Raw genomic sequence first — 19,847 nt, 5'->3', positions numbered from 1 at the left:
TTGTGTCTGGTGTGCAAAAACCAGCAACTGGACCCCAGGGGTCCCTAAGGAACCCTCTCCAAACCATCGAGCCCCACCCAATTCCCAGAAGCCATCCACATAGTGGCCAGCTCAGACCTTTGCAGAACCAACTTAAACCACAAGACCAGAGTGGCTATGCCTGAGTTTATTACCAGAAAGCAAAGAATGGAACAGAAACTCTGAAAATAAATATCTGCAGAGAAGAAGCCAAGCTAGAAGAGGAGGAGGAAGCTCGAAGAGTCAGCAGGATGGTACAAGATGGGAAGGGGCGTGTACAGTAGAACCCATTCACTTCCTTCCCAGAAATCGGGGACTGGAACGCCGCACTCGGACTTGCTGGGCCTGTGGGAGCATACAGACGGTGTCCTGGCACAGACAGCTCTCAATGTGTGTGTAGGTATGGCTCAGCTCACTGCCGTCTGGACATTCCAGGGTCACCTGGCGCTGGCTGGTCCTTTCCTCCTTGCAGCAAGAACACTTGTGATCCAGATCCTGGACCTGGGCAGAGTACCTGGGGACATGAAGGGCAGAATGAGTGCCAGCTCCCTGGCAACAGCATCAGCAGCCTCCCTCACTGGTTCCCTAGTCCGGCTCATGCAGTGCTGTCAGCTTTAGCCCCGCCCCCGAGCTGAGCCCCAACCTGTCACCCCTTCCTTCTGAGCCTGTGCCTTGCCATTCCAGCTCCTCCCAGAATTCCAGAAGTGGAAGGCCGCTTCTGTCCTTGAGCTCCTCCACCCTTCCGTCTCACACTTGCAGCCTGGGACTCACATGGCAAAGGTCCCGCAGGCACCGGAACAGTAGTTCATGGAGATATTCTTGGTGCAGCCATTGTGGGAAATCTCCTTCATGACAGGGGTGACAGAGCAAGGGGCCGTAGTATGGTTTTTAGGGATGCCTGTGGAAGGAGATGCAAGTGTAGGGGGTGGTCAAGACTCTCTCTCCCTCCCTCCCTCCCTCCGTTCTCCCTCCCTCCTCTTCCTCCTCCTCCTCTCCTTCCCTCCCCCTCTCCCTCTCTCTCCCTCAATTGTACTGTTTCCTCTCCTTTGTCCAAGCATGGCTAGTCCTTAACTCCCAGGCTCACTACTCGTTCAGGAAATGAGCACCAGCTTGCAGCTGGGTTCCACCCAGCCCCTTCCTGGAAGGGGACTCAGATTCCTATCCATCCACACAAGCAAAGGAGACACAGCAGGAACAGGAGTCCTGAAGCACTCTGCCCTTGCATCTTCCTGCCCAAGGTTCTGGTAAAGCCCGTCCACCACCCTACCCATCTCCAGCTGTACTCACATGTCTGACAGCAGCCATTAGGCATGTATGTGATGGAGCCCTGAAGGAAAAGAGGAATGAGAGGAAGCCCAGAGTATCCCCAGCAGGTGAGTGGGGTGCATAAGAGCTGTCCTATAGGAGGGTAGGGAACAAGCCTCCCGGAAACCAGGCAGCTGGTGCATCAGGCAGGGCACACATGGCCAGTGCCATAGGGGTCCCACTCACCGGAACACAATCACTGGGGTTGAAGTCTGGGCAGGTGATGTTGGAGACAGAGGAGATGAGCTGGTTGTTGATTTTTAAGCAGCTGAAGAAGGTACACTTGTCATTGGGGTTTTTCTCTATGTCCCCAGGCTGCGGACACAACACAGTTAGAATGGGGTTAAGTGAGTGCCCCTCCAGAGGCCAGCCCAGGAAGACGTACAGCTTCACAAACAGGAGGCTGGCCCTTAGGTCCAGAGTCACTGGGCAAGTGACACCCATAAGAGAGTCTTGGAGACAGAAACTTATGTGCTTGTGGTTACAAAACACAAAAATCTCCAACCTAAGCCTAGCCTGTGAACTAGGAAGTAACTCAGAACAGGGAAAAGGTCTTTGAAAATCTCAAGGAAAGAATCTGGAAAGAATCTTGAAAGAGACACAAGAGGAGACATAGGCTCAGATAGAAGGGAGGCTGCTGCATGGAGACCAACTCAGAGATGATGCAAACAGTATCACCTGGAGCCCAAAGAAGAGGAGGCAGGAAGGACTCCTCATAGCTTCTGCCAGCCTTAATCCTGGACTTCAGAGCTTCAGAAGTGGAACAGCCATACATGCTGTTTTTAGCCACCCAAATATGGTCACTCATACCAAGATATGTGGGACCCGGGATGACTCAAGGCCAGTGGCTGACAGGCTCATGGGGAGAGCCTGGAGCGCTGCCCATTGCCTGTGAACACACACCTTCAGGATGAGGTACTGCTGGTTGGGCCCCTCCATGATGCAGTGGGTCTGCTGGCACTTCCTGCAGCACTCCCCAGGGACCTCCACAAGTTCAAAACCCTGTGGACACAGGAGAGGACAAGGTTGAGATCAAAGACTTGTCCTTGCAACCAACCAGGTCCTGGGATCACTGGAATACCTCACCTGTGGGGAGGCTACACATGGAGCAAGTACTATGGTAGGAGGCACAATTTGGCAAGGAAGTTTTTTTAAAAATTGAAGGCAAATCATGGAAATGAACATGGAACCATGGCCTCTTAGAAGACAGGAAGAGGGTAAACTGAGGCAGGAAGAGGGAGAGAAGGGAGGAGCCGCACTTACGGAGCTGCAGGAGATGTTGCAGGGCACATGGGTACAGGAGATGATGTTGACCTGAGTGTCGTTGTCCATGGTGTTGGTGCATACACAGTCCTGGCACTTGGTGGAATGCACTGGAGATCCAGGCTGTAGGAGCAGGGCAGAAGTAAGGGAGCCGCACACACCATCACCCATGCATCTCCATTGTCAGGAGACAGACAATGCCACCAACACCCCCTGTGCCCTCCCAGTTCAGCACTCACCTGGTATTCAGCGTTCTGGTGCACACACACACCCTTGGGTTCTTGGAAGAAAGAGTGGGAAAATCCATCAGAGGCCATCCTTAGCCTCCCACACACATCTAAGTAGGCTTAGGTCTGGGTGGATACACAGCCAAAGCCATGATAAAGAAGCACAAGGAGCAAGCATGCTCCCTCCACTGACCCCTTGTTCACAGCCTGCCCTGCCTGTGGCCTTCTCTTGACCGGCTGGCCTGACTTACCACAGGAGTAAACTGGACAGCATTTTCCAGGCACATGCTGGCTCTTCGCTTCGAATCCCAGCAAGCATGAGGGGGGTTCTGCTTTGCACAATTTGGTGTCACACTCTGAAGGCAGAGCAAGAGTGTGGTGACCAGGACGGATCACACAGGCAGAGCACCACCTCCCACTGCAGAGCATGGATCCAGGCCCCCGTGGAGCCCACCAAGACCAGTACTTGAAGTACTTTGGAGCAGGGGCTCCTGGTCGGATCCAACAGCCACTACCACTGCCCTCTCAAGTGAGTGTAACCTGAGCTCACCAGTGAGGAAATAGCAGAAGGCCTCACCTACAGCAGGCAAGCTCGGTTACACTAGGAGCCCCAGCAGGACATGGCCCCAGTGGTCTGAGAATGGCCCCCATTCCCAGGGGTGTCCTTACTGCATGAAGTAATGTTGCAGCACTTGTCATCTGGGTTGACCTCCTCGACAAGGTAGGTGCCATCCTCCTCGCATGTGGTCTGGGTCTCCCCAGCACATTTCTTGGCCTGGCAGACAATGCCACTTCCACCCTCTAGGCAAACACAGTCCTTGCAGTCAAACTCAAAGTGCTCTCCAAACTGCAAAGGGGAAAGATCAGATTAACACTAGGCGAGCCCTACTATGGCGCTTCCATGGTCAACCGGGGAGAAAAGAGCTAGACCAGGTAGCCAGATGAGGGATCAAGTGAGAAAGCCGTATCCCTCACCATCCCTTTAGGGACAGGCCAGCACTTGTTCATTCAAGGTCACTGATATCACACAGACGTGACTTGCTCACCAGCACCTACCAATATCCTCCTGGTGTGCAACAGACACACCACACATATCTCACATTTAGTCAGAGTATATGACTGGTGAGTGGATGGGTGGATAGATGAATGGATGGCCTGATGGATGAGTTGATGACTGGAAAGATGAATGGATGGATGATGGGTTGGTGGTTGGTTGAATGGATGAATAGTATGTAGGTAGTTGGATTGGTAGATGGATAGATAGTTGATAGATGAGTGGGTGCTTGGGTAAAGGATGGATGGGTGATGGGTAGGTTTTTGGATTGGTGGATAATGGATAGAAGGATGAATGGGTGGTTGATGAATAGATTGAGGGTGGGTAAGTAGATGAATGAATGAAAGATAGATAGATGATAGATGGGTGGTTGAATGGATAGACAGCAGATGGATAGATGGAGGATGAATGGTTCATATGGATGGGTGGTTGGATAGATTGATGGATGTGGAATAGGTAAGTGAATGATGAATAAATGAATGAGTGGAGGATGGATGGATGAATGAAGGATAAGCTAATGAATATGGATAGGTGGATGATGGTTGGATGGATGGATGGATGGATGAATGGATGGATAGATGCCTGGATGGATAACAAATGGATGATGGATGGGATGAAAGAGAGATGAATGATGGGTGGGTGTTTACATGGATGGCTAATAGATGGATATACAGATGGATAGTTCGGATAGATGAAAGGATCATGGATAGGTATTGGATATATTGATGGGTGGTTGGATAGATAATGGATAGGTGAGTGGATAGATGGGTGGGTGGATAAATGGACAATAGCAGATGGTTAAATGGGTGACAGACAGCTTAAGGTAATGGACTGATGGACAGATGTACCAATGGGCAGATGGACGAGTGGGTGAATCTCATGATGGCTCATGACTCAGTCTTTGGACCCCCAGTCTGTCATATCACTTCACCCCACTCATTCCCCAGAGCTCAGGATTTTAGGGAGAATTACCCCAGCACACTGGAGAACTTACCTCTCTGGGGACATAGTCGGGTCCCACACAGCCTAGGAAGAGAGAGGAAACAAACTCTGTTAACACTGTCATGACATTATAGGGAACTGGGATGCACTTCCTGCCCCTGCCTCTGTAGACACAGAGGAAACAGGAGGGAGGCAGTAGAGGTAAGAGACATACCACAAGTCTTCACACAGACGTCATAGCCAGGGGCAAACTTGGTGGTGCCTTCAGGACAGAAGCAGCCTTCCACCAAGACTGTGGCATTCTGGGAGGAGCTGGAATGGCAAGACACAGGCTTAGAAGGTACAAAGGGTGACATAGGTTGGGGCTCAGCTCGGGGGCGGGGCTAAGGCTGACAGGACTGCATGAGCTGGACTAGGGAACCAGCAGGCATCTTCAGGCAGCATACCTGGACTGGCAAGTGGGTTCTTCTGCAGGGGCACAGGCCTGGTACACCCTGTGAGATGGACACTCCACGGCTGCAGAGGGGCGCAAGGATCAGGAAGGTCATATCCAGAGAGAGAAGTTTGCCCCTCCCTGCAGTGACAGAGCTACCCAGCCCTTCCCACACAGGACCATGCGGAGGATGGGGAGCTGCCCAGTTCCCTTGCCGACCCACAGATCCCCAGCACAGGGCAGCACATGGAGAGAGATGAGTGGTACTTACAGCATGCCCCCTGGGTATGGTTCCGCCAATCGATGCAGGTACCTTCCTTGGCACAGAGGGCTGCGTAGGCCTGTACACTGGCACACTCCATACCAGAGCCAGGCACAAAGCAGCTGTCAAACAGGCAGGCTTCATAGTAGTGCTTGGGGGGCACAAAGGGGTGGCACTCGGAAAACAGGCTATGCAGGGAGAGATGGGTCACACTCTGGTCAGCACCCTGGCCTCTTCACATGCTTCCCCGGCCTCCCTTTTCCCTACTGGAGTCTGCTGAGAGGCACCTGCCCAAGAGGCACCATGGCTCCAGCAGCAGAAGACAGAAAGCCCTGGCTTCTAGGAAAGGAAGGACAGATGCATGTGCTGTCAGCATGTAGAGACATACTCTGCACACCTAAAAGGTCACTGGTTGTCAAGATGCCCCCTTCCAACAATCCTGGCAAAGAATCACCCAGCTTTGACTTCAAACACCTCCCAGGGACAGGGAACATCCTCCTGTGGCTATCAGATTTAGGAGTTCCTGACCTGTGTCCAAGCTCAGACCTGCCTCCCTGACATGCTAATGTCCTCTGGTCAGTTGATCTACCCAGGGTCTCCAGCTCACCTGAGCCTGCAGCTGGCCATGAGGTGAAAGATGTCTAAGAGCAAAGAAAAGTGCTGGGGTGGGGGATGTCAGGGAAGATGGCTAGGGCCTTGGAAAACAGAAGCCAAGTCCTGGGGCCCCCTGTGACCCGACACCCATCCACAGTGATAACCCCAGCTCTTCCAGGTCCACACAGGACCTGCTTGGGTTGCTCTGCCTACTTGAGAGACAATAGAAAGACGAGACCTCTTTAGAGCCTGCATTTTTTTTTTGAGACAGGATCTCAGTAGCCTAGGCTTGCCCTGACCCTCTTGCCTCCACTTCCCACAAGTCACCTGTCCTTGATGAGCTGGCAAATAGGAGACGCAGTGCAGTTCTTGGGCAAGAGCCCTGGTGTCGTGATGGCTGGGCGCTTGGTGGTGAAGTCATTGTGAGGACAGTGTGGCTTGGAGGGGTCAATCACCAACCACTGGTCAGCAGCAACTTCACAGTCGGAGATGATCTCCCCACTGGGTAGGATACAGTCATCTGCAGTATTGTTGGTGCAGGTACCTGTAGACAGAGGAGCCACCCATTGAGCCAGCACCAAAACCACACTATCAGACCCTGGCACCTCTCCTTCTCTGGTCCAGGTTCCCTGTGTCCCACTGGTCAGGCAAGAGGGAAAAGTCAAAGCCAAGCTAACATCTGCTGGCTTCTCACAGGGACAATGCCACAGCACCCATCCACAGAGGAGCAGAGAACCCACAGCTAGGCTCACACCCAGTCTTGCCCTCCAAGGAAAGCTGCTGGGGGACTCACCACACTGGCCCTTTGTGTTGTTACCAAACTTTTGGTAGGGCAGCCGGATGGAGAAAGACAGACCATTGTAGGAGATCTGGGCACCCAGCCTGGGGATGTCCACCATAAAGTTGATGCCAGATTCATATACCTGCAGCCCATACTTCTTGTAGGGCAGGGCCACTACCTGCTTGTTCACCTGCACCTGTAGTCAACATGTCCAAGTCAGGGAGGGCCTCGGAGACAGGAGAAAGAGCCTGCCACCTGCCAGAGGCTTGCCCTGCTCTGTCCTGTCCCACCATTTTCCTCTCTGGAAGCCATACAGCTGATCAAGAATGCCAAGTTGCACCTTGGGATAGCACCTGGGATATCTCTACCCCTATCTAAAAGAGGAGATTTTCCTGTTCCTCACCTCTTTCTCTTCCCTTCTTGCTTCCTTTCTACATACTGGGGCAGACCTTTGTCCCAGCTCATCCCAGGAGAAGCCAAAGAAGGCTCTTCCCAGAGACTTTGAGGCTCCATGAAAGGGTCAAGGCTCCTCAGATGTTTCAGTCAACATCACCAATGACCCCAGAGGATAGAGAAGACTCAGCTAGACACAGTCACTTCCTGTTCACCTATCCTCAGAGAGGGAGTGTCTGTGCTCACTTAGAGAGCCTGTGAGAAGGGCTGACATGACACTAAGGAGGCCCTATGTGTGCCATGGCTCAGACTGGTCCAATGGACCTGCAGCTTAGTCCTCTGTTGCCTGGGGCCTACAGTATAAGGCCATGACAGACACGCTGTGGATGCCCAGCCAGCCCCAGCCACATACCTGCACCTCAATGGGCATCATGTGCACAGTCTTGATTTGCACTTCCTGGGTCTCATGGCGCACAATTAGTGTGCGGGGGCAGGACACTTGGTCATTGACATCACAGTGGTAGTTGTCAATATAGACCCCAAAGTTGTCCACGTTAGAGACAATCTCCTCCACCAGCACGTAGGTACAGTTACCCTGGTAGCTGTAGTAGAGCCCATCAAAGGTGACAAAGTGCGGGTCTCCCCAGCCGGTACAGTAGCCTGTGGAAGAAGGTCTGTAAGTTGATGTCACCAAGCGGAACCACTGGGATCAAATCACGGTCAGGATTCAAGGGATAGGCTGAAAAGCCAGCAGTAACTAAAGGAATCTGAAAAACCTGGTCCCTAGGTTGAGCCACTTGGGGCCATCCAAGTTGGAGCAGATCTTCTAAAACATCTTCCCAGTTGGTCTAGAGACACCCCTTCTTCTGCAGGGCGAGACCTTACTTTAAAGCCAGAAGGTCATTCCTAACCTCAGAGGCATCCTTGCTCAGAAAGGTGTCTCTGCCCCACCAGTCAAAGCTTCTTTCTACCTACCCATGCTCCAACCCAGGGAGACATAAAGGGTATTGAGAAGTCCCTAAGACTGTGTGCACAGCCTACAGCAGGCACTTAGCAATCAAGATCTGTTCCCAGAGGCTGGCCCTGCAGCCACTGGCACTAAAGAAGAAAGGGCCCTGGCAGGTGCATCCCCAGACAGCTAAGGGCCTTACAGTCACACTCCCAGTGCCAGCAGCAGCCATCAGGATCAACGACACGCACGGGCTTGAGGCCGTTGGAACAGGTGGGCATGGGTGGGGGATCGCACTTCTTTTCCACAATCTCTACTACGTTGTCATACTTGCAAATGGCCATGGTACAGTTACACAGCCACCAGGTCTCATTCACCTGCAGGATGGAGGGTGTGGAACAGTCAGCAGGCAGCCTAGCTTAGCTCCCCCAGTCCACACAGGAGGATAAGACCCACTCAGGGATGGAGCTGAGGGAAGCTAGGATAAGAACAAGAAAGGCAGGATATGGTGAAAAGAGAGAGGGCCAGCAGACCCTGTGCCCATGATGTTTGAGGAAGCATCAGTTCTACTGGAAAAGGTGCAGGGTGTGGGAATACGGGCATCTTGAACAATGAAGAAGTGTGTCATTCAGATGGTGGGTGCCTGGATGTAGACCTATTCAGTGCCAGGGTAACAAGCCACATACTGCCCACTGACCTGTCTAGGAGGATCAAAGTCTTGGCACTCATATCTGCGGGTTGTGGTTGGAGTGCTGGTTGTTGACTTGGATGATGTGGATTTTGGCGTGGAGGGTGTCGACTTTGAAGATGTGGTAGATGGTGTAGAAGGTGTGGTCATCAGAGGGGATGTTGGTGTTGAGGGTGTGGACGTTGAGGGAGTAGATGGACAGGACCAATTGAAGAACTGGATTTCGCAGTCCAAAGAGCAGTTCACATAATAGCAAGTGTCCCCAAGGGTATTGTTGTAGACAAGTTCACCTAAAAGGGAAGAGAAGGATATAGTCTTTACACCATCCAAAGGCATAGCTGGACACTAGAACATACTGATAGACTCCATGGAGGTCATGGGGAGGGGCTTACTGTACTGGGGGAGGGTCCTTAGGGGAGATGACCAGGTTTAAATGAGATATAATGGTGAGCCCCCTAGCATGACATTAGTAGCATTACAAGAAGAGGAAGAGAGACCAGAGCTGGCACATTTGTGCCACCTCACCACCTGATACCTGCATCATGTTTTGATGCAGAATGAGGAACTTATCAGGTGCCAGTGCCATGTTCCTGTACTTCCTAACTCCAAAACTGTCAGCTGAATGACCTTCCATTATTTATAAATCACCTGGCCTCAAGTATTTTGTTATAACAGAAAACAGACTAAGACCACCCCTACTTGTTCTCCTGACCTTGGAAGAGCCCTAACTTCTGGTTCATGTTCCCAGCAAGGTAAAGCTGACCACAAAAGCATCCACCCATGACCAGCATCCAGCTTCCTGAGGAAGCTCCAAGTTGGGATCTGACCCTGGTTCTACGCACTGGAAAGAGCAGGGACCAGCTTGAGCTTTGTGAATATTAGAAATGACCATCATGGATACCTGGACCATAGAATGTTCCATTCAAAACACAGCAGATAACCACAGTGGCAGTGCTGGTCCAGCTGGTGCTGGGAGAGGTGATTGGGGAGACTGAGACTGTCCCTGAAGACGAGGTCCTGGTAGTCTCCAAAGTAGTTGGTGTGGTTGATGAGAACCTTGTCTGGGTGACGGTTTCTGTGGTAGATATTGGCACAGTGGGGGATGTAGGGGTGGACATGGAGGGTGGTCTGGTGGTGGTTGAAGTTGGCACTGTTGTGGTCTTTGAGGAGGTAGACACACCTGTAAGAACAGTTACATTGTGGACCGATGGCACCATCCATCTCAGATACTGCAGAGCTCAACCTGCAAGCCCACCACAGAGAGAGAACAGCTGGCTCAAGAAGCCACGGGGAAGTGCCAAAGCCTTCTATCCACTCACCAGGATTTGACATCACCATGCACACTATGTGACTGTCACACTGCACACTGGACACCTGACAGTGCCAGACTAGCTACCCTTCAAAGCCCAGACACAGAGTGGCCCTCTGCCTTACACCAGCCCTGGCCTGATGCAGCCCAGGACTTCCCTGGGAGAGCTTTCCCCATAGAGTCCCATCAGTGTTGGGTGACAAAGTTTATGCTGAAGTAGCTCTGCCTGAGAAAAGCCTATCTACAGAAAGACAGTGATCTTTGTTTCCAGCCAATTCATTACTCCCAGGGATCTGACTCAGGGGACAGAGAAGGCCCACTTGACCTGCCTCAAACCTTCCAGGTGGCTGGCCTCCCTGGTCAAGAAATGCTGACCCCAGGCTCGGATCTTGTGACCACAAAGCTTCCGACAAAGGAAGCTGTCCTAAGAGAGGAGGGAAAGGGTGGCTCCACATGTGTGCTTACCAGGAGGTGTGGTCGGTCCTGGTGTTGATACTGGAGGTGAAGAGGATGTGCTGCCCACGGATGAAGTGATGAACGGTGATGTTGTTCCAGGTGATGATGCTGTGCTAGATGTTGCTATGGTAGTTACAGGGGTGCTTAGAAGGGTGACGGACTCCGAGGGTGGGGGAGAAGTGGACACAGTGGTCACAGGTGTTGATGGCTTGGTTGGAGGTTTGGAAGAAGTTGGTCCTGGAGTTGGTACTGTGTTTGTGGAAGTAGAGATCTCTTTGGTTGTGGTGGGTTTGGGGGTTGGGGTTTGGCTAGTAGAAGATGTTGGGGTTGTGCTTTCAGTAGAGGTAGAGGGTGGGGTTGGGGTTTCTGAAGGGGTGGGAGATGGGGTTGGAGTCTCTGTGATTATGACAGTGGCTGTTGGGGTTGTGTAATGTGTGGTAGTGGTAGGAGTCATAGGAGAGGATGAGGGTGGGATTGGTGTGGTAGTAGAGGCTGGAGTTGGTGTCTCTGTGATGGTAGGAGTTGGGGTTGGAGGCACTGTGGTAGTGGGGGTTGGGCTTGGGGTCTGTGTGGTGGTAGATGTTGAGGTGGAGGTGCTTGTGTGGGGTGTTGGTGTTGTGGTCTCTGTGGTGGGAGATGTTGAGGTTGAGGTCTCTGTGGTGGTAGCTGTTGGGGTTGGAGTCACTGTGGTTCTTGGGGTTGGACTTGGTGTCTGTGTGAAGGTAGGTGTTGTGGGTGAGGTCTCTGTGGTGGTAGCAGTTGTGGTTAGAGTCACTGTGGTGGTGGGGGTTGTAATTGGTGTCTTTGTGGTGGTAGTTGAGGTGGAGGTGCTTGGGGAGGGTGTTGGTGTTGCGGTCTCTGTGGTGGTAGCTGTTGGGTTTGGAGTCACTGTGGTACTTGGGGTTTGACTTGGTGTCTCTGTGGTGGTAATTGTTGAGGTGGAAGTACTTGGGGAGGGTGTTGGTGTTGTGGTCTGTGTGGTAGTTGTTGAGGTGGAGGTGCTTGGGGAGGGTGTTGGTGTTGTGGTCTGTGTGGTGGTAGATGTGGATGTTGAGGTCTCTGTGGTGGTAGGTGTTGGACTTGGAGTCACTGTGGTACTTGGGGTTGGTTTTGGTGTCTGGCTGGTGGTAGATGTTGAGGTGGAGGTGCTTGGGGAGGGTGTTGCAGGTGAGGTCTCTGTGGTGGTAGCTGTTGGGGTTGGAGTCACTGTGGTACTTGGGGTTGGTTTTGGTGTCTGTGTTGTGGTAGATGTTGAGGTGGAGGTGCTTGGGGAGGGTGTTGCAGGTGAGGTCTCTGTGGTGGTAGCTGTTGGGGTTGGAGTCACTGTGGTACTTGGGGTTGGTTTTGGTGTCTGGCTGGTGGTAGATGTTGAGGTGGAGGTGCTTGGGGAGGGTGTTGGTGTTGGTGTCTGTGTGGTAGTAGATGTTGAGGTGGAGGTACTTGTGTGGGGTGTTGATGTTGTGGTCTCTGTGGCAGTAGATGTGGAAGTTGAGGTCTCCATGGTGGTTGGTGTCGGGGTTGGAGTCACTGTAGTAGAGGGGGTTGGACTAGGTGTCTGTGTGGTGGTAGATGTTGGAGTGGAGGTGCTTGGAGAGGGTGCTGGTGTTGTAGTCTGTTTGGTGGTAGATGTTCCAGTTGAGGTCTCTGGGGTGGTAGCTGTTGGGGTTGGAGTCACTGTGGTGGTGGGGGTTGTAATTGGTGTCTGTGTGGTGGTAGATGTTGAGGTGGAGGTGCTTGAGGAGGGTGCTGGTGTTGTGGTCTGTGTGGTGGTAGATGTTGCAGTTGAGGTTTCTGTGGTGGTAGCAGTTGGGGTTGGAGTCACTGTGGTGGTGGGGGTTGTAATTGGTGTCTCTGTGGTGGTAATTGTTGAGGTGGAGGTGCTTGTGTGGGGTGTTGATGTTGTGGTCTGTGTGGTAGATGTTGGAGTGAAGGTGCTTGGGGAGGGTGTTGGTGTTGAGGTCTCTGTGGTGGCAACAGTTGGGGTTGGAGTCACTGTGGTGGTGGGGGTTGTGATTGGTGTCTGTGTGGTAGTAGATGTTGAGGTGGAGGTGCTTGTGTGGGGTGTTGGTGTTGTGGTCTGTGTGGTAGTAGATGTTGCAGGTGAGGTCTCTGTGGTGGTAGGTGGTGGAGTTGGAGTCACTGTGGTACTTGGGGTTGGTCTTGGTGTCTGTGTTGTAGTAGATGTTGAAGTGGAGGTGCTTGGGGAGGGTGTTGCAGGTGAGGTCTCTGTGGTGGTAGCTGTTGGGGTTGGAGTCACTGTGGTACTTGGGGTTGGTTTTGGTGTCTGGCTGGTGGTAGATGTTGAGGTGGAGGTGCTTGGGGAGGGTGTTGGTGTTGGTGTCTGTGTGGTGGTAGATGTTGAGGTGGAGGTGCTTGGGGAGGGTGTTGGTGTTGTGGTCTCTGTGGCAGTAGATGTGGAAGTAGAGGTCTCCATGGTGGTTGGTGTTGGGGTTGGAGTCACTGTAATAGAGGGGGTTGGACTAGGTGTCTGTGTGGTGGTAGATGTTGAGGTGGAGATGCTTGAGGAGGGTGCTGGTGTTGTAGTCTGTGTGGTGGTAGATGTTGCAGTTGAGGTTTCTGTGGTTGTAGCAGTTGGGGTTGGAGTTACTGTGGTGGGGGTTGTAATTGGTGTCTCTGTGGTGGTAATTGTTGAGGTGGAGGTGCTTGTGTGGGGTGTTGGTGTTGTGGTCTGTGTGGTAGATGTTGGAGTGGAGGTACTTGGGGAGGGTGTTGGTGTTGTGGTCTGTGTGGTGGTAGATGTTGAAGTGGAGGTGCTTGGGGAGGGTGTTGGTGTTGAGGTCTCTGTGGTGGTAACAGTTGGGGTTGGAGTCACTGTGGTGGGGGGGGTTGTGATTGGTGTCTGTGTGGTGGTAGTTGTTGAGGTGGAGGTGCTTGGGGAGGGTGTTGCAGGTGAGGTCTCTGTGGTGGTAACAGTTGGGGTTGGAGTCACTGTGGTGGTGGGAGTTGTGATTGGTGTCTGTGTTGTGGTAGATGTTGAGGTGGAGGTGCTTGGGGAGGGTGTTGGTGTTGGTGTCTGTGTGGTGGTAGATGTGGATGTTGAGGTCTCTGTGGTGGTAGGTATTGGGGTTGGAGTCACTGTGGTACTTGGGGTTGGTTTTGGTGTCTGTGTGGTGGTAGATGTTGAGGTGGAGGTGCTTGGGGAGGGTGTTGCAGGTGAGGTCTCTGTGGTGGTAGCTGTTGGTGTTGGAGTCACTGTGGTACTTGGCGTTGTGATTGGTGTCTGTGTGGTAGTAGATGTTGAGGTGGAGGTGCTTGGGGAGGATGTTGGTGTTGGTGTCTGTGTGGTAGATGTGGATGTTGAGGTCTCTGTGGTGGTAGGTGTTGGGGTTGGAGTCACTGTGGTACTTGGGGTTGGTCTTGGTGTCTGTGTAGTGGTAGATGTTGAGGTGGAGATGCTTGTGTGGGGTGTTGGTGTTGTGGTCTGTTTGGTGGTAGATGTTGCAGTTGAGGTCTCTGTGGTTGTAGCAGTTGGGGTTGGAGTTAATGTGGTGGTGGGGGTTGTGATTGGTGTCTCTGTGGTGGTAGATGTTGAGGTGGAGGTGCTTGGGGAGGGTGTTGCAGGTGAGGTCTCTGTGGTTGTAGCAGTTGGGGTTGGAGTTAATGTGGTGGGGGTTGTGATTGGTGTCTCTGTGGTGGTAGATGTTGAGGTGGAGGTGCTTGTGTGGGATGTTGGTATTGTGGTCTGTGTGGTAGATGTTGGAGTGGCAGTGCTTGGGGAGGTTGTTGGTGTTGTGGTCTGTGTGGTGGTAAATGTTTCGGTTGAGGTCTCTGTAGTGGTAGTAGTTGGGGTTGGAGTCATTGTTGTGGTGGGTGTTGTGATTGGTGTCTGTGTTGTGGTAGATGTTGAAGTGGAGGTGCTTGGGGAGGGTGTTGCAGGTGAGGTCTCTGTGGTGGTAGCTGTTGGGGTTGGAGTCACTGTGGTACTTGGGGTTGGTTTTGGTGTCTGTGTTGTGGTAGATGTTGAGGTGGAGGTGCTTGGGGAGGGAGTTGGTGTTGTGGTCTGTGTTGTGGTAGATATTGAGGTGGAGGTACTTGTGTGGGGTGTTGATGTTGTGGTCTCTGTGGCAGTAGATATGGAAGTTGAGGTCTCCATGGTGGTTGGTGTCGGGGTTGGAGTCACTGTAGTAGAGGGGGTTGGACTAGGTGTCTGTGTGGTGGTAGATGTTGGAGTGGAGGTGCTTGGAGAGGGTGCTGGTGTTGTAGTCTGTTTGGTGGTAGATGTTCCAGTTGAGGTCTCTGTGGTGGTAGCAGTTGGGGTTGGAGTCACTGTGGTGGTAGGGGTTGTGATTGGTGTCTGTGTGGTGGTAGATGTTGAGGTGGAGGTTTCTGTGGTGGTAGCTGTTGGAGTTGGAGTCACTGTGGTACTTGTTGTTTTGATTGGTGTCTGTGGGGTGGTAGTTGTTGGAGTTGAGGTGCTTGTGTGGGGTGCTGGTGTTGTGGTCTCTGTGGTAGTAGATGTGGAAATTGAGGTCTCTGTGGTGGTAGGTGTTGGGGTTGGAGTCACTGTGGTAGTGGGGGTTGGACTAGGTGTCTCTGTGGTGGTAGCAGTTGGGGTTGGAGTCACTGTGCTGGTAGATGTTGGGATGGAAGTCACTGTAGTGATGGTTGAAGTTTGTGTGGTTGTTGTACATTCTACACTACAGCACTGAACATTGATCTCATAGTTGAGGCACACCCGCATTGGTATGAACCCTCCTATTTCCTGTTCTGAATTTCTGCACACCAACCCAACATTTTTGTCACAAATCACTTTCTGTCCTAGCTGATCAAGGGGTTTGTTGGAATACATCACAGCTCTGCAGGAGATGTTTGCTACTATCCAGCCTGGTTCGCAGGCATCTCCAATCAGTTCAAAATCTCCACTCTCTATATTTGGTTTGGGTTTGCCAGAATCCTTCCAGCCTGTCCACTTACAATCATCAATGCATGGAGTGGGCACTTGTGTGGTGGTGGATGTGGTAGGCAAGGTGCTTGGTAATGTGGTGGTTGAGGTTCCTGGTGAAGTGGTGGGTGAGGTTGTAGTGGTTGGTGAGGTGGTTGGTGTAGTGGTTGTTGTACTGGTTGGTGAGGTGGTTGGTGTAGTGGTTGGTGAGGTGGTTGGTGAGGTGGTTGGTGTAGTGGTTGGTGAGGTGGTTGGTGAGGTGGTTGGTGTAGTGGTTGGTGAGGTGGTTGGTGTAGTGGTTGGTGAGGTGGTTGGTGTAGTGGTTGGTGTAGTGGTTGGTGAGGTGGTTGGTGAGGTGGTTGGTGTAGTGGTTGGTGAGGTGGTTGGTGAGGTGGTTGGTGTAGTGGTTGGTGAGGTGGTTGGTGTAGTGGTTGGTGTAGTGGTTGGTGTAGTGGTTGGTGAGGTGGTTGGTGAGGTGGTTGGTGAGGTGGTTGGTGTAGTGGTTGGTGAGGTGGTTGGTGTAGTGGTTGGTGAAGTGGTTGGTGAGGTGGTTGATGTAGTGGTTGGTGAGGTGGTTGGTGTAGTGGTTGGTGAGGTGGTTGGTGTAGTGGTTGGTGTAGTGGTTGGTGAGGTGGTTGGTGAGGTGGTTGGTGAAATGACTGATGTAGTGGTCAGCAAGCTTGTTGGTGATGTGGAAGTTGAGGTACTTGGTGAAACTGTTGAAGTGATAGGTGAGGTTGTTGGTGAAGTAGTAGATGAAGTCAGTGGGGAAGAGGTAGGTGAGGTGGTTAGGGAAGAGGTAGGTGAGGTTGTTGGCAAAGTGGTAGGTGAGGTTGTTGGTGAAGTTTTAGGTGAAGTCACAGGTGGGATAGTTGAAGTAGGACAAATATCCATTGGCACGCAACAGTAGACTCGTATCTCATAGTCATAACATTGTCCAAATACTCCGTCTCCGTTTCCATACTGGTCTTCGTTACGGCAAATGAACCCAACTGAGACATTACACTGTACCTTCTGGTCCAGCTCCTCCCAGCTGAGTTTGGGCTCTGTGGCTGACCTGCATTCAATGTCCTCAGGAGCACTACAGACGCTGTCGAAGGTCTCTCGCTCACCACCATCAGCGCTATCACTAGGACGGTTGTTGTTGATCCAGTCAGACCAGAAGCAGCATGGTACTAGGGAAGCAAAATTACATGTAAGCCATGAGAGAGGCTAAGGTGACTGAGTCCTCAGTGACTTCCTCAGCAGCCCCACAGATACACTTGCCCACCCCAGCATCACCAGTGGACCAAGTTATAGGGTCAGAGTTCAGAAGAGACCATATCCACATTTTTGCAGCTGAAAGACTTCAGCCCAGAGAGAAGGGTCCAGCCACTCAAGGCCATGTCTAGGTGAGACACACCCTGGTCTTAGAATCCCACCTCAATATCCCTTCCTTAGCAACGTTGTGAGAAAGGGAAAAAAAAAAAAAAAAAGACCAACAAGGGAGCCATCCCTAAGGAAGAATGTGAAGGGGGCTTTGTCTATTCCTGACCAAGAACATGGTCATCCACACAGGCCAGGTCCCTCCTCTGTGTCCATGGACTTGACATATAGTGAGCAAATCCACCTGTAATCCACAGGTGGATAAGTGCAGCCTGCCCTCACTTCTGCTTCTGAAGGAAGCCCAGGAAAGATTTGGAAAGATTTTCTCTTCTTGGCCCTACCTATCATGGAAAAGTATTATAATGTCACTAAGAGTTATTAATGGAACTTAAATCAAGGAAAATGATTAAACTGTGATTGCACAATTTAAGTCTTTTTTTGTTTTTTGGTTTTTTTTGTTTGTTTGTTTGTTTTAAAGCATGGTCTCGGTATACAGCCCTAGCCAGCCTAGAACTCTTGACATAGACCATAGACCTCAAACTTATGGCAATCATCCTGCTTCTGCCTCCCAGGTGCTGGTTGTAAGTATGCATGCTTAGTCTGCATTGTGTGTGTGTGTGTGTGTGTGTGTGTGTGTGTGTGTGTGTGTGAGAGAGAGAGAGAGAGAGCATCTGTGTGTGTGCACATTTGTGTGTGTACATGTGTTTGCAGATGTGCATGAACATGTGTATATGTGAGTGTAGAGACCAGAGGACAATATCCAGTGTCATCCTCAAGAATACCATCTACTTCCCTAGGCCTGGTCTTGGCAATTAAGTTATACTGGCTCGCCCAAGAATACTACTACCCCCATGTCCCCAACAGTGGGATTACAAATATGCATCCCCACGCCTGACATTTTTACAAGGGTTCTGGAGATCAAACCCACAATGTTTTGTTTTGGTTTTTTGTTTTTTTCACCTGAGGATTGAACCCAGAGCTAGCACGCGCTCTACCACTGAGCTAAATCCCCAACACCCAAACTCACATTCTCATGCTTATGAAGCAAGCACTTTACCAGCTGAGCCCCAAGCCCATCAAAGGTCCCCAAAATTACAGGTGTTCTCCCCTGTGTCTGTCATACCCCTGATAGCTCACTCCTCATAAATATGGTGTGAACTAGAACAAATGCAGAGCAATGTAAGGACATCCTCCAGTGTCCTGAGTTCAGAGAAATGTCAATGCCACCTAAGTTCCCAGTTGGTTTGCTGAATGGAGGCTGAATACACAGACCTGGCTCTGGCTTCCAGAAGAATCCTTGCTGGAGTCTCAAGAAGACAAAAGTCCCCAGAATAAGTCTCACCATTAGTGGTGGTCATCGTGACTGTGGTGGTGGCCGTGATGGTACTGGCGGTGGCCGTGGGGGTACTGGCGGTGGCCGTGGGTGTAGCAGTGGCAGTAGTGGCAGTGATGGTGGTTGTGGTGGTGGTGGTGGAGATGGGGGTAGGAGTGGAGATTGTGGTGAAGCTTGTCAGGGTGGATGGGGGTGCCGTGGAGGAGGCACAAATATTGAAGTGTTTCTCCACTGTCCCATTGGGGCCGCAGAACTCCCAGTAGCAGAAGATACCATCCTGGGTCTGGTTAACAATCTTCCCTGCACAGAGGGTATGGGGAAATCAACCCAACAAGAAACACAGACTTTCAAGGTTTCCACCAATTTATCACAGGTGAGGGAAGACTGGGATACATTCCAGCAGGACTGCACCCCCAGAACCTCTCACTTTGAAGAAGGAGCCTCATTGAAACCCAATGAGGCGATGAGCCCAGAACCCAGGCAAGAGATGCACTAGAAATTCCCCATAGGGTACCACTCCCATTAGGGAAAGGAAACAAAGATGTGTAGTGTGGGCCCCTCAGGCTTGCTGCACAGCTCAGCAAGTTGGAGGTGGAAAGGACCTGGGCAACCAAGACACAGAGCCCAGGAGGAAACCAATCGCTACCCGAGGCCAGGTCCCATGGGTACAAGAAGAGCCCAGCCCACAGGCTTCCTGGGTTGGGACCTCTAACCCTCCACCTCCAGGACCCCAGCAGAGGGCAGCTTACCTTCATCTATATGGCAGATGATTTCTGAGGTGTTGGTGCATATACTGTAAAGCAAGTATAGATGGTACAGATCCTCCCCATACATTCCCTGCTCACAGACACCACATGCCCATCTCCCTGTGCTCTGACCCAAAGCCCCAGAGTACTTTCCCAAACACAAGCTACAAAGAAACCCCACCCATTGGGTTCTAAATATGGCCAGCCAGAGGAGGTGAAGCAAGCTAAGAAAAAGCTGGGCCAAGAGGATGGGGTGAGATCAAAAGGCCTCCATACCCCTAAGGACAGCACCTCTGTATCCTATGATATGTGTACAAGTGTGGCTGGGTGTGCAACTGGGTGTGGCTGTGTGCATGTATGTATGCACATGGAACAGGCTGTGCATGCATGAGTGTGGCTATGAGCCATGTATGTGTGCTTGCATGTGTATATGCACCTGACTGGAGTGACCACATTTCCCATTTCCATGTGTCTGAACATGGTGTGTGTGTGTGTGTGTGTGTGTGTGTGTGTGTGTGTGTGTGTGTGTGTACGTGCCAACCTTTCCCAGACCCTGTGCAATGTAGGCTCAGTACCAAGACATGCAGATGTCATCAGTGGGAACAGACGCATTGGGTGGGTAGCGAGTATCCTCAATATAGCAACCACACTTGTCCTCAGTCACACATCTCTTCAGGTCCTCATCATAGATGGGCCTGTCCTTAGGGCACCGAGGGTAGCAACCTAGTGGGTATAGGAAATGGGGATCAGACTACGACGGAGGACCCCCTGCTCCACCAGACCTGCCTCATCAGCCCCATCCCATCTGGTGTTTTGCTTGGAGATG

At 51.7% G+C, this 19,847-nt stretch overlaps 1 protein-coding gene across 1 annotated transcript in view; it reads right to left on the bottom strand.

Moving 5' to 3' along the window:
• Positions 1 to 235: 235 nt before the first annotated feature.
• Muc2 (mucin 2, oligomeric mucus/gel-forming) overlaps positions 236 to 19,847 on the bottom strand; it is a 20,963-nt gene continuing 1,351 nt past the window's right edge. The window contains exons 2-24 of the mRNA XM_036177774.1: positions 19,597 to 19,744; positions 19,025 to 19,068; positions 18,351 to 18,575; positions 10,684 to 16,752; positions 9,811 to 10,089; positions 8,919 to 9,199; positions 8,424 to 8,598; positions 7,685 to 7,932; positions 6,892 to 7,075; positions 6,426 to 6,642; positions 5,514 to 5,692; positions 5,256 to 5,325; positions 5,024 to 5,121; positions 4,862 to 4,893; positions 3,483 to 3,660; positions 3,065 to 3,169; positions 2,826 to 2,866; positions 2,587 to 2,709; positions 2,227 to 2,325; positions 1,510 to 1,638; positions 1,306 to 1,345; positions 790 to 916; positions 236 to 532 (exon numbers count right to left, since the gene is read on the bottom strand). Of these exons, the coding sequence (XP_036033667.1) occupies positions 310 to 532; positions 790 to 916; positions 1,306 to 1,345; positions 1,510 to 1,638; positions 2,227 to 2,325; positions 2,587 to 2,709; positions 2,826 to 2,866; positions 3,065 to 3,169; positions 3,483 to 3,660; positions 4,862 to 4,893; positions 5,024 to 5,121; positions 5,256 to 5,325; positions 5,514 to 5,692; positions 6,426 to 6,642; positions 6,892 to 7,075; positions 7,685 to 7,932; positions 8,424 to 8,598; positions 8,919 to 9,199; positions 9,811 to 10,089; positions 10,684 to 16,752; positions 18,351 to 18,575; positions 19,025 to 19,068; positions 19,597 to 19,744 (9,314 nt within the window). The 3' untranslated portion in view covers positions 236 to 309. The remainder of the gene's footprint in view (positions 533 to 789; positions 917 to 1,305; positions 1,346 to 1,509; positions 1,639 to 2,226; positions 2,326 to 2,586; positions 2,710 to 2,825; positions 2,867 to 3,064; positions 3,170 to 3,482; positions 3,661 to 4,861; positions 4,894 to 5,023; positions 5,122 to 5,255; positions 5,326 to 5,513; positions 5,693 to 6,425; positions 6,643 to 6,891; positions 7,076 to 7,684; positions 7,933 to 8,423; positions 8,599 to 8,918; positions 9,200 to 9,810; positions 10,090 to 10,683; positions 16,753 to 18,350; positions 18,576 to 19,024; positions 19,069 to 19,596; positions 19,745 to 19,847) is intronic.

Source organism: Onychomys torridus, chromosome 1 (assembly GCF_903995425.1).
Source record: "Onychomys torridus chromosome 1, mOncTor1.1, whole genome shotgun sequence".
Lineage (NCBI taxonomy): Eukaryota > Metazoa > Chordata > Mammalia > Rodentia > Cricetidae > Onychomys > Onychomys torridus.
Note: the sequence above shows the minus strand (reverse complement) of the source record. Positions and strands in the feature narration are given on the sequence as shown.